General features: G+C 37.7%; 1 protein-coding gene across 1 annotated transcript in view; it reads right to left on the bottom strand.

Moving 5' to 3' along the window:
• DCHS2 (dachsous cadherin-related 2) overlaps nucleotides 1-12977 on the bottom strand; it is a 378130-nt gene that overhangs the window by 102193 nt on the left and 262960 nt on the right. The window contains exon 4 of the mRNA XM_089670433.1: nucleotides 7073-7309. Within this exon, the coding sequence (XP_089526559.1) occupies nucleotides 7073-7309 (237 nt within the window). The remainder of the gene's footprint in view (nucleotides 1-7072; nucleotides 7310-12977) is intronic.

Here is a 12977-nt window from a genome sequence, read left to right as displayed (position 1 = left end):
CATTCACATTTCCCCACATTTTATTCCCTTCAAAATGCTGCATGTACAGAGTATACCTGTCAAACTGGCACAAATCCAGTATAGTCCTTTCTATTTGGACTGGCAAATAGTGCATTTGCTGCACTGAAATCCTGTTAATGGTCAGCCCTTCCTGCTGGACTAGAGAACTCGCCTTTCCCCTACTCGCTCTCCCAATCCACAGGCACCCAATGATTTGTTTTTCAGAAAAAAAAAAAACTGCTCACCTGACCTTCCAACAGCACACTGTGGGGGTTATTCACTAAAACGGGAGAGTGCAAAATCTGGTGCAACTGGTGCATATTATCCAATCATCTTCTGAGTTTTATTGTCAAAGCTTAATTGAATAAGCTGAAGTTAGAAGCTGATTGGCTACCATGTACAGCTGCACCAGATTCTGAGTGTACCAGTTTTAGTAAATCTACCCCTATGTGATGAACGTACTCTTGGGGTGTAGTTCTGAGGATGTGCTTATGTCAATAGGCACTGAGTTCCCAGCAGCTGTCCTTAAAGTAATTCATAAAATCTCTTCTGAAATAATAACAAATATCGTGATAACAATGATGAATTCGTGCTCACATAAATATAAAATATACAAAAACCATTAATAAATAAATAGTGCCAATTCTCACTCCTATTGGGCTAACTAGTGGCTAAAAAAAACAAGTGAAATATTTGATAAAGTGATAACACTTGTTCTGTGCAAAGTGACAGGTGTATCAAATAAATAAATAAATTGAAACTGTCCAAATTATATGTGATACCAAACTGTGCAAATAATAAGTGTTCAATACACAGTGATTCACAACTTCATTCCATGCTGCAAATGTGCTCCTAGTGACACTCTGATGTGACTCCCCTGGATTTAGCCAAAATGCCTCCTCACCTTCCAAATTCGACCCTTACGGGTCATAAAGCCTTAAGTATAAAGAATCTCAGCCTGGTTTTATTAATCCACTGACTCTACCAACTTAATTAAGGTCCCCCTCCGAGCAACGGATTCCTCTCAGACCACTCTCCTCACCATATGGACTCATATATACAGGGCATATATGTAGAGAGAAAGACAGACCTCCATAGTGCAACACTGTTTTAATGCACTTAAAAGCTCCAAAAAAATTGAACACTCACATGTTTTCCAGTGGACAGACACAGTTTCCCATGTGATATGGGTGTACTAAGGAATAGGTGTTTTAAAATGGCGCCTGAACCCGGAACCAGAAGTACGTCACCGCTCAACCGGAAATGCATCAACGCGTTACGCCACGGTCACGTGGCTTCTTCAGGTCCTCATCATTGTTATCATGATATTTGTTATTATTTCAGAAGAGATTTTATGAATTAATTGGTTTTTTATACACTATATAAGCTGAGAGCTTCATCACAATATATTTTTTGTTATTTGCATATATCCTATGGTATAGGGAATAGGTGATAGCAGCTGACTTTGACTAAAGATTCTGTGGAGCGCAGGGGGACCTCTGTATATTTGTCCTTAAAGTAAGCTAACAAGTCTGGTGACGATGTTGACTCTCAAAATGGCTCCTTTTAAATGGTCTAGAGTTGTGCCCCTAGACTCTGCCCTGGGATCATTTATGATTAGCTTGTTTATAAATGACACAGAAGATGGAATGAACAATTCAATCTCATCATTTGTAGATGATATCAAGCTATTCAATAATTTCACCACAGAGAATAGCAATTTTACAACAAAACCTCGATAAAATAGGGTGGTGGACTGCTACATGGCATACGAGGTGTATTATTAAAAAATGTAAAGTTATGCACTCGGGTGCTGAAAATATGTATGCAATATACTCATTAGAGAGAGATCTTCTGGGGGAATTGAGTATAGAAAAAGACCTGGAGGTCCTTGTAGACCACAGATTCACCAATATTATGTAATGCCAAGGCTAGCAGACAGCTATTATGCATTAAAAAGGGTATTTGCTCAAGAGGCAATTCTACCACTTTACAAAATGCTGATTCTGGCCCATTTTGTGTATGCAGTTGGGGTTTGGCCACAATCATCAGCAAGGATGGCTTTGAATTGGACAGATTTCAGTGAAAGGCAACAAAATTAATAAATGGGCTGAAGGACCTCTGTTATGAAAAACAACAACAAAAATTAAACCTATTCTCCCTGGAGAAGAGGTGCTTAAGTGGAGATTTGATCACAAAATACAGATCTATCAATGGAGACTATCAGGAAAAACTGTTTAATCCCAGGTCTCTAAGGACACACTCTGCCAAACAATGAAGTTAGTTGAAAAGCAGTTCAGTCTTAAACTGCGTAAGGGGTACTGTACTGTTAGAACTCTTTCACACGAGCGGTTGTTCTGGCGCTTGTAAATGCATGTTTTTTTATTTTGAAATTCCAACACTCCTGGCACAGAGATCACTTGTGTTTGTACATTGTGTTTATATGTGATTATGTGCGTTTACATGCAGCTGCATTTAGCTGCGGTAGTAAATGCTTGCCTTTTCTATAGCAACTGTTTCCTTATTTTTTCTTTGTACTGCGATTAACTGCGTTTATGTACAGATAGGTGCGGTACATCGCTCTTGGACGCTGTCAACTTTATTTTTCTAAACGCATAAAACTGTATGTTATGAAAACGTTGCTAAATGCAGTGTGTGAAGGGAGCCATAGGGATGCATTGTCTGCATTTAGCTGCAGTAAATATGTTCCTCTAACAGCGGCTAAAAGCTGAAATCTAACGGCCCGTGTGAAAGGGGCCTTAGAGTGGTAAAGATCTATAAGATAAACCTATAGCTCAAAGGTTGTCTCCTTGCTTTCCTACATTTGAACAATGGCAAAAGTCTGGAGAGAGAGAGAGGGAGAGGGAGAGGGAGAGAGAGAGAGATTGATTGACATACCAGCACAAGGGCTGCCCCCCAGAATTCTGGAAAGTATGGTTTCCTTGGTTATTGTCTACTTTAGCAGATTATGTATGTATTGATGTATTGTGATATTGTTTGGATCTGAAAGATATACCGTATTTTTCGCCATATAAGACGCACCTGCCCATAACACGCACCTAGGTTTTAGAGGCAGAAAACAGGGGAAAAAAAAATTCTGAACTAATGGACTGCAGACACAGTACAGGAGATGACCAGAGACTGCGGATAGCACAGGGATGACCAGAGACTGCGGACAGCACAGGGATGACCAGAGACTGCGGACAGCACAGATGACTGCTGACCTTTGGGGAGGTGGGGAGCGGGTACCTGAATTTGACAGGTACCCGATCTTACCTGTTCCTCGATCCAACCGCGCACTGTCTTCCCGGCTTCTGTAATGGCGCTCGGCATGACAGCCGGGTGCCCAGTGCGCATGAGCGAGAAGCACTTGCGCTTTGTGATTGGTCCGGCGGCTTCTGAGATCTGTCATGTGTCCCAGGTACCGCCTTACCATTCACAAAGCGCACCGCTTCTCGCGCATGCGCACTTGGCACCCGGCTGTCATGCCCAGTGCCCACACTACAGAAGACAGCACACCGCTGGATAGAGGAACAGGTAAGGTCCCGCTGCAGAGCTGAGCGTCCGGCCCGGTATTCTGACACGGCCGCGGTGGAAATACCGGTCCGGCCGCTCCATATTCGCCTTATAAGACGCACTGACATTTCCCCCCCAGTTTTGGGGAAGAAAAAGTACGTCTTATACGGCGAAAAATACGGTACTCTCAGGGATAGCTTTGATTTTGTTCATAAATGTTGTGTTATTACGGTGTAATGTATTGCATCTACTCGTAACTGTTCTTTTATGAGACATAACAAATATGTTGTTGCTGCTTTAATTGTTTAATTGTTTTGTGTTGATGTTTATCCATTGTTTTGAATCCTATTTTGATTTCCATTTCTTTTTAGTTTTGTATGTTTTGTTAAATATTTAATAAAAATTACTTGAGTACAAAATAGTGGTAACGATGGGGCACTTACTTCTACAGAGAGTGATATCAGGGGGAAAGTAGATAACTTCAGCAAACTATTGGATATCATTCTCAGCTAACACAATATACTTAGGTACAGGAATTCACAGTTGCACACACATATAGAACATGATCTAATATATAGGTGAGCGCTGGCGATATCTGGGGAGCAGCTAGCACACAAGGTGAAGGTATATGTAAAAAAAATATATATATACATTGCGGAATGGTAAAGTGCAACACATAAAAGTGCAAAAAAAAATTAGTAAATGAGAAAACTAAAAATCAAATAATATGGTAAAGTGCATCATGAATGTAATGAGCTGAGTGAAACAGTAAAGTACATCAAATAAAAGCATGAAAATGTCAGCTAAACAGCTCAAAAAGAAAATGCCAAACAATAAAGTATATCACGGGCAGAATCTAAATACAATAATGTCCGTGGTGATCCGTGAAGTAAAGTGCAGTAGTAAATGATGTTACAATAAACATATAAAATCTGAGATATATAAATAGGATAAAACTCTACATCAATGTCCGTGGTTAAACATGCTATTTATATAGTCAAATATCCATAAATTGTCTGTAAAACCATAAGGCGCAGTATAATTAAGGTGCAGAGTGCGTTTTCCTATAGAAATAGGCTTACCCCTGAGGACGTGCATATGCACGAAACATGTTGGGTGGAGCCGCCATTTTCTGACGTCATGCCGCCGCTGCCGATGGTCGGAGCGGTGGCCATCTTGGTACACTTTTTATGCTTTTTGATTTCTGTCTCCATGTGGAGACTTTTTAATATTCTATTAAATACTACACTATATGCAACCTTATTGGCTCCTGTGGGGAGCTATTCCCTCTAGGACAAGGGCTGACTTCTCATCCCGAGTGCCCAGGATGAATTTGGTCCAGTTTAACCCTTTGGCTGCCTCCCATTCTCAGATATTTAATGCTTGGTTGCCTTTTACCAGTTTTCATCTGGTGAGTGTACATCCGAGAGAGGTGGTGGATTCTTTTGTGTGATCATCACAGGGGTGGACTGACCATTCGAGCACTCGGGCAGTGCCCGAGGGCCCCGGGGTCAGTAGGGGGCCCCATGAAATGCCCCTGGTACCTTTTATAGGCTTTTTTTGAGTGTGGGCAAGGACATAGGGGCCCCATGATCCACTATTGCCCAGGGGCGCCATGATTTGTCAGTCCGCCCCTGGATCATCAGCACATTTGCACTCTGCACCTTAATTATACTGCACCTTATGGTTTCACAGACAATTGCTTCCATTTATGGATATTTGACTATATAAATAGCACGTTTAACCACGGACATTGATGTAGAGTTTTATCCTATTTATATATCTCAGATTTTATATGTTTATTGTAACATCAGTTACTACTGCACTTTACTTCACGGATCACCACGGGCATTACTGTATTTAGATTCTGCCCGTGATACACTTTATTGTTTGGCATTTGCTTTTTGAGCTGTTTAGCTGATATTTTCATGCTTTTACTTGATGTACTTTACTGCTTCACTCAGCTCATTACATTCATAATGCACTTTACCATATTGTTTGATTTTTAGATTTCGCATTTACTAATTTTTACGAATTGTTGCACTTTACCATTCCGCAATATATAATTTTTTTATGTTATTTTTGTTAGCGCTGCACTTTCTTACATTCACACACATATAGGTTGAACTGGACTGACTTGTCTTTATTCGCCCTTATCAACTATGGAACTATGTTCCAGGAGGTAATGAAAGCTGTTTTTTTGCAAAGGGAACAAGTTAAATGAAAATTATAGTGCTGGGATATGCTCTATAGGAGGTTATGGAGGTTTAGAGTTAAATTCAGATAGTGTTCAGCCATAACCTTTAGAGGAAAATTAATGTCTTTTTAGGAAAGCTTCAGAAAAGCTCAGTACAGTGGGGTTTTTTTTGCTGAAGTAAAATGAAGCTCATTTTTTACAATGTGCCTTTGCACACAGGCACGTAAACAAGTGTATTCCTGAGTAAAAAAAAAGAAAAGGAAAATCTGCATTTTTGGTCAGTATGAGCATAAATTTGATGAATTTTTCCTAAGAATATATTGTGCATTCAAATATGAATATGTTTTTAATGTCTGAAATTACATTAAAAAAAGCAGATGCTCAAACATCAGTTTCGCATGCAAGAGGTCTCACGATAATGTTTAGTACTTTCTGTGGTATGTTACAGTGCCACTTAGTACCTCAGTGCAATATTGCACATTTATGCACACCTACCCTGTAGCTCACCATAACACACATGCCATACATTCTGTTCTGTTACTTTTTAAAAAAAGGTAAAGGTGCTGTTTGTCTAAGGTTGCGGTGCCTTGACAGGCCATTCCAAATGAATGGGCTGTTTTAATGCAAAGAATATTAATAAACTAAAATACACAGTAACAGGTTGCAAACGTCTTTTTTTTTTAAATTGCATACATATATAGTTTTACCTCCTGCGTATTTGTGTGCCTTGCTGTTCCTCACTGTCAAAGCAAGTCTACCAGACATGTGTGTCTAGCCAAAATAGTACACTTTTTATAGACCCAATGAAGGAAAGCATGCTAAGTCTTAGCCAAAGCAACCTGGACTCAGTTGGAGCCAAGATTTTTATTTACACATTTGAACATTACACAAGGTGGCTGACCCCTTCTGGTATGGATTGCCATTAGAAGGAGAATAAAAAAATCTTCTGAACCTTCAATGGAGGGGTCAAAACTGCTGATAAAGTGGTATTGTAGGAAAAAAAATGTAATCACACTTTTTTAGACTCGATTTTTTATTAGTTATGACTTTTTTTATATTTGTATTTATATTTATATTTTATATTATGGTTGTGTTTTAGCTTTAGTGGCCTTTTAAAGACCTCCCTGAAATCTTTATTAGACAGTATAGGCACTAGTAGGCAAGTGATGAAAGTGTACTGTTTAGTAAGTGGTAAATTGTCAATGACAGCAGAGAAAAGAAAAAAAACACACCTACAGTATACATAAATGGAAAATGGATGAGTCTAGTTCTAATGAAATGTCTGTATCTGTGGTACTTTTCTTATGCCATTACCTTTTGTACTGAACTTACATTATAGCGAAACATGTAGATACTCACTTAAAGGTTCCCTGGCCTTGACAATGCCGACAGTGCTACCTTGTGGAGCATCTTCTGCAATTACAAACACGTAGCGTGATTTCTCAAATACGGCCGGTGCCACAGCAGTCTTCAGAATTTTGACTGTGACAGATGCATTCGCAGAAGATGTACGACCACCCTGATCCCGAGCGCACACAAAGAAGGTCACTTGTGAATCTTCCAATTGATTGAGAGCAGAGATCAAATAGACAATTCCTAAATATATAAAAAAGACACACATAGTTACATATCATCCATAGAGCCCAACATTTGACACAACAAAAAGAAATCCCTGTATCACATTTTACAGATGATTATTTAATTCTGCATTTAGTCTAAGTGGCCAAAGTGCATACCACAACATTTTAGTACATGGCCTATCATCACACCAGCCTATGCTTCCTATATTGCTATGGTTATTGTACTGCCTGTACATAGTTGGAACCTGTCTTGTGATCATTAAAGCTTATATATACAGTATATTGTACACTTTATTTCCCTTTCCACTAGAATATATAAGAGAGAATGCATTCTGATTCTAGCCAAACCTTACCCATTATGGTAAAAACACAGAAGGATACAGCTTGGGTTTCCAAGACCTTAATAAGCACACTCAGTTCTATGGTGGCCATACACAACCAAATTTTTGATAAATTTACTGTCCAATCAGAAATAAGATTGGAAGATTGAAAATATTGCTTGATGCACTATACAGTACACTCAATGAGCATATGGCTCTCTCTGCTTTTCTACAATCTGATTTTTTGATCAGGATAATTGTGATTGAATTGATCAATTTTGATTAAAATGTATATATCTGATCATATTATCTGATTCTGTGAGAATGATATGATCAGATTGTTACATGTACAGAATGGCCATCATTAAATCTTGTGTGTTTATATAGTCTTAGGACCTGTTGGTAAACTGTATATGTTTGCAACTAATAGAAATCCGCACACTATACATCAACCTTTTTAACATAGAGGAACCCTTGAAGTCATTGAAGTCACCCCCTGCTAATAATTAATATATTTACAGCTCACAGTACATTAGTGTGATGGTCAGTGGAAAGAATGCTCCTTATATTTGTGGATATTGGGAAGAATTTCTGCATTAAAGATAGCTAAAAAGATCATTGGTGTCAGTGGTTACTCATCTATGAAGCAGAAATCGTTTATTACCTGAGGGACCCCTAGCAACCTCTGGATGAATCCTAGGATTCCACAGAACCCTGGTTGAGAAACACTACTATAAATAATTCATTCTGCACCCCCAATTACACAAATATGTTGTTATTTTTTATTTCATATCTAGCTTCTCTATATAGAACTATTATATTAGCACCTAACACATATAACAAATTGTGTCCACCATCTTTTTGATCAGATCATTGACATGGAACATGCACATAGCCAGTGAAGTCAGAAAGCTTTATTTTTATACTTGTTCGGGGTCAGTAGTTTAAGAAGTATTAAAGGTATTATATCAGCATGACAACCAGGTAATTAGCATTTTCAAAAAATTTAATCAGCACAGATCTCTTTTAAACATATTTTAGATTTAGAGCAATAAAATGATATTATGTTAAATTATTACAGCATATTTCACAGAACATCTTTTAGGAAATGTCTGGGTTCTAAAAATGGCACAAAATGAATTTTAAGTGTCAGGACAAGAATGCAAATGAAATATGCCACTACGATAATTGTCCAATTAACCTTTTAGCTGTCTGTAGCTATCTCTCCTTTGGGCCAAGTTCTAATATGTCAAGTCTTGTATATTGAGCTATAAAATATGTTTCCAAAAGCAAGTGTGAATTCCCATTATTAGGATTTATAAGTTATTTTTCACTGGGTCAAGTACAATACAATTCTTACAAGATGCACTTGCATAATTTTTTTTTTTTTTTAAAGACCTTTGTGTGTATTCACGCAGCATTGGGATACCAAATATAATTATAGGTTTGTTGCCTGGGTCACTAAGAAGTCAAATTTTAGTCAGACAGGAGGCAGATGGCCAAACGTTGTTAGCAGTTTGTTACCTAAACTAACCTTAAAATCTAGCAGACAAATTATTTAAATGTGTTTAAGATGGAGTTTAACTGAGCAGGATTAGACATTTACATTGCCCACAGACCACTGAATCCGAAGCACTGATCAGTCTGAACATGCACATAAAAACAAAGAAAGCTGACCATATGGGAGAAATATTGCAAAAAAATTATACATGATAGATAATAAACTGAATATACATGCCAATGGGATACTGGAATTTCTTTTTATTCTTTATCTGCATTAGTAATAAATATGTTAAAAAAATTATTCCCATTTATAACAATTTAGAACACATGCACACGGGTAGTAAAGAGGAGGCTAAAATCAATCAATCAATCAGTAAAATAAATGAATAAAAATAAAACCATCCTTGTGTTGATTGCAATTAGTCATTGTTTAACCCATGCTTTACAAAATGGACAGTCACTGAGCTTAATAAATGCAAAATCACATGTCAGCAAAATCCTAATCCTTTATTGTTCGTTAAGGGACACTGAATTCACTTAATCTCAGATAATTGTGTTAAACTTCCACCTACAGTAGGATTGGATGCTGTCAAAGAAAAAAGATGATGGTCAGTCAGATACAACCTCACCAAACCCCACCCCCCTTCCCCCACCACTCCCAGCATACATCAGTTTTTTCCTAGTCTCCTAGGAGGATGTCCATCTTTCCTCCATTGAGAAAAGTTTTCCCCTTTTTACTAGTCATTTAGTTTTCTTTATTTTATTTTTTATCACAATTTGTTTTCTTAAAGCATTATATCATCTGTAGCTGCTCAGCTAGGCTTCTGTGAACTTATCTAGATCAGCTAATTCTCTGTGATGCCTTGAAGACCATTCTTGTACCCTGCAGAACCAAAGATTGCAGGGTCTACCTTGAATGTGTCTTTTGAGGAACTGGGCTTTGCTAATGGTGCTTCCCAGACCTTCGAGTAATTGTGTTAGAGCAATTGACACAGCCTCAGGTGTGACCCAGTTTCTGATGGCTCCTCATGAAAGCACCATTTGGGTTGAGAAGCAGAGGCTACTGTATTATTTGTGGCATTGAACACCACCATCTTCCCCCTATAATGTTGATTGCCACAAAATTGGTTAACATGCTGAGGAATTTCATGCTGCATCAATAGCTGGGAGTCACATGCGAGGACACCCTCCTCTTGTAGGTGGGTGTATAACCCTATTGTCTCAGAATGATGTAGAGGCTGTTCACCAAGTAAAGTGAATATTTGCTTAGCAAAGTAAATGTCGGTATATAAGAGGAATCTGTGTTCCCTTTTAATATCGAATCGTGCCAATTATATGTGAAGAAATTTGAAAAAAATTGATCTCTGTCTAGTGCACGACTGGATATTTAAAGTAAACAGCCACTTAACCTGACTTTATTTAACAGCTTATAATATTTTAGTAAACCAGCACTCCACACTTAGTGAATCAGGGAATCTGTGTTAACATTAAACATTGTGGTATACAGAAAAACAGGAATTTGCCCTTGTAAGTTAATGGATTATTGAAGTGATTGTAGCTTCATCATATTTACTAAAATACTGTAAGTTAATACTCACTTTGCGAAGAAAAGTTTCCTAAATGTATTAGTAATTCACCCTACTATTAAAATATTGTTTGTATTGTGGTAACGAAAAGTGATTTTTTTTCCATGCAACTCATAAATGTGAATGGATGCTTAATCTAAGAAAATAATACAAAAAAATTGTAACTGCACTTAAACCTTAACTTCTATAGTAGGGAAGATACTTGAGGATTTAATGAAGGACAGCCTACAACAGTATCTGCTGAAAAACAATGTAATAGGCAACAACCAGCATGGAGTCACGAAAACCAAAGTTGTCAAACAAATCTCTGTACATGTTATGAGAATATAAGCAAAAAAGTAGACAAACGAGTGGCTGTGGATATAGCATTTTTGTACTTTACTGCAGTAGTTTCCCAACAAGGGCGAATGTGTAAGTTCAGATCTATAGGTTTAGAAAACGATATCTGTAAATGAAAAGAAACCTGACTTTAAGACTCCAGTCTTAATAATGAATAATAAATAATGATTAATATTCAGAATGGTCTGTTACTAGTGGTGTACTATAATGCTCATTATTGGTACTGTTACATTTTATCTTGTTGATACTGTAAATTATCTAGAGTTTGAGAATAAAAGTACTATGTTTGTTTTTTCTAGATGACACAAAGATATGTGGTAGCGTAAAGTCCCTACAATATGTCTCTGACTTACACAGTGACTGAATGCACAATGGGCAACTATGTGACTAAGGAGGAGTAAACTGAACTCTGGGTACAAAAAAATGTTCATTTAAATATACTCCTTAGCCCCAAAGGATATCAATGCACTTTGTACGCACAAAATGCCTTTGTAAACTAAGATATCACCTTGTAAATGTAGCTGTGACATCATCCCTGTGCTATTCATGCATCGTGCAGAGAGACAAATTGTTGGAGAGGCTCAGCAAGTCCACTCACTGCAGGCTGCTTGCAGAAAACTAGAAATGGTAGGAGGATACAGGGCCAATCACCCTGATAGAGCAACAGTGACCAGTACTTGTATCAGGACGCTCCTGCACAAAGGGCAAAATTTCACACTACTGCTCAGATCTGGAAGAAATACACAAATCACATCAAGTAAGAATACATATGTCTCTTGTATTTAAGCACTTCCCACTCGGCCTATAGCAAGTTGACGGCTGGACAGGACTTTCATCCTTCCGAAATGAGCCTCACCCATGGCTGTGATCTGTCACTGGTTGTGTCCACGGGACACAGCCGATGACTGATCAGTGTACCAGCCCACTGTCGGTACCATTTGATCGCTGTGACCAATCACAGCAGATTACATGACAATTGTAAACAATGAATGGCTTTGATTCATGCCATTCATTGTTACAATTGTGTTGTTAGCTGTGATTGGACAATGTGGTCACATGGTACAGACAGGGCCAATCACAGTCCATCCGTACCATGTGATTAGCTGTGGCCAATCACAGCTAATCACAACAAAACAAACTGAATGAATTGATTACATTCAGGAAAATTCTTGCTTATAGCAATGAAATTCACTGCTATAAGCAATAATAATGTGTAAAAAAAAATCCTGATCACTTCCCCAGAGTAGTACAATGTTACTATGGTAACATTATATACTGCTCTGGTCACAGTGAGTTAAAAAAAAGTAAAAAAAAAAGAAAAAAATGTAATAAAAAAAGTGAAAAAGTGTTTTAAAAAGTATTAAAAGTTTTTTTTTCCATGCTGTCACCAGTCAGTGTCCCTGATCACCACCACACCATTTATGTGATGACTCTGCACTGGTGACAGTATGTAAAAAAAAGAAACTTTTTTTTTAATATCTAAATTTTCAAAAAAAGAAAAAAGTTAGAACAAAAGTTTTCATGCCTTTTACTAAATACCATGAACTGTCTACTTTGCAAAATGAGTGATTTGGGGGATATCTGTACTGTCATGACTTTTCTGGGCTCATGAAATGAGATAAGCTGATCGGGAAGATCAATTTTCAGATATATACCATAGTTTGTGGACTCTACATCTTTCCTACAGACTAAATAATAAGCACTGATTTGGGTTGTTTTCAGTAAAGAACTGTAGCAGAATACATTTGGCCTAAATTTATGAAGAACATTTGTTTACAAAATGTTATAATAGAAACAAGGAAAGACATGTTTCTTTTCATAAAAAATTTGGGTACAGTGTTGCATGACCAAGCAATTGTCATTCAAAGTGCTGAAAACTGATAATTGGCCTGGGCGGGAAGGGGATAAAAGTGCTGTACTGAAGTGGTTAAACAAC

The sequence above is a fragment of the Staurois parvus genome, unplaced genomic scaffold, assembly GCF_062004578.1.
Source record: "Staurois parvus isolate SC_StPar_1 unplaced genomic scaffold, SC_StPar_1.0 ptg000090l, whole genome shotgun sequence".
NCBI lineage: Eukaryota > Metazoa > Chordata > Amphibia > Anura > Ranidae > Staurois > Staurois parvus.
Note: the sequence above shows the minus strand (reverse complement) of the source record. Positions and strands in the feature narration are given on the sequence as shown.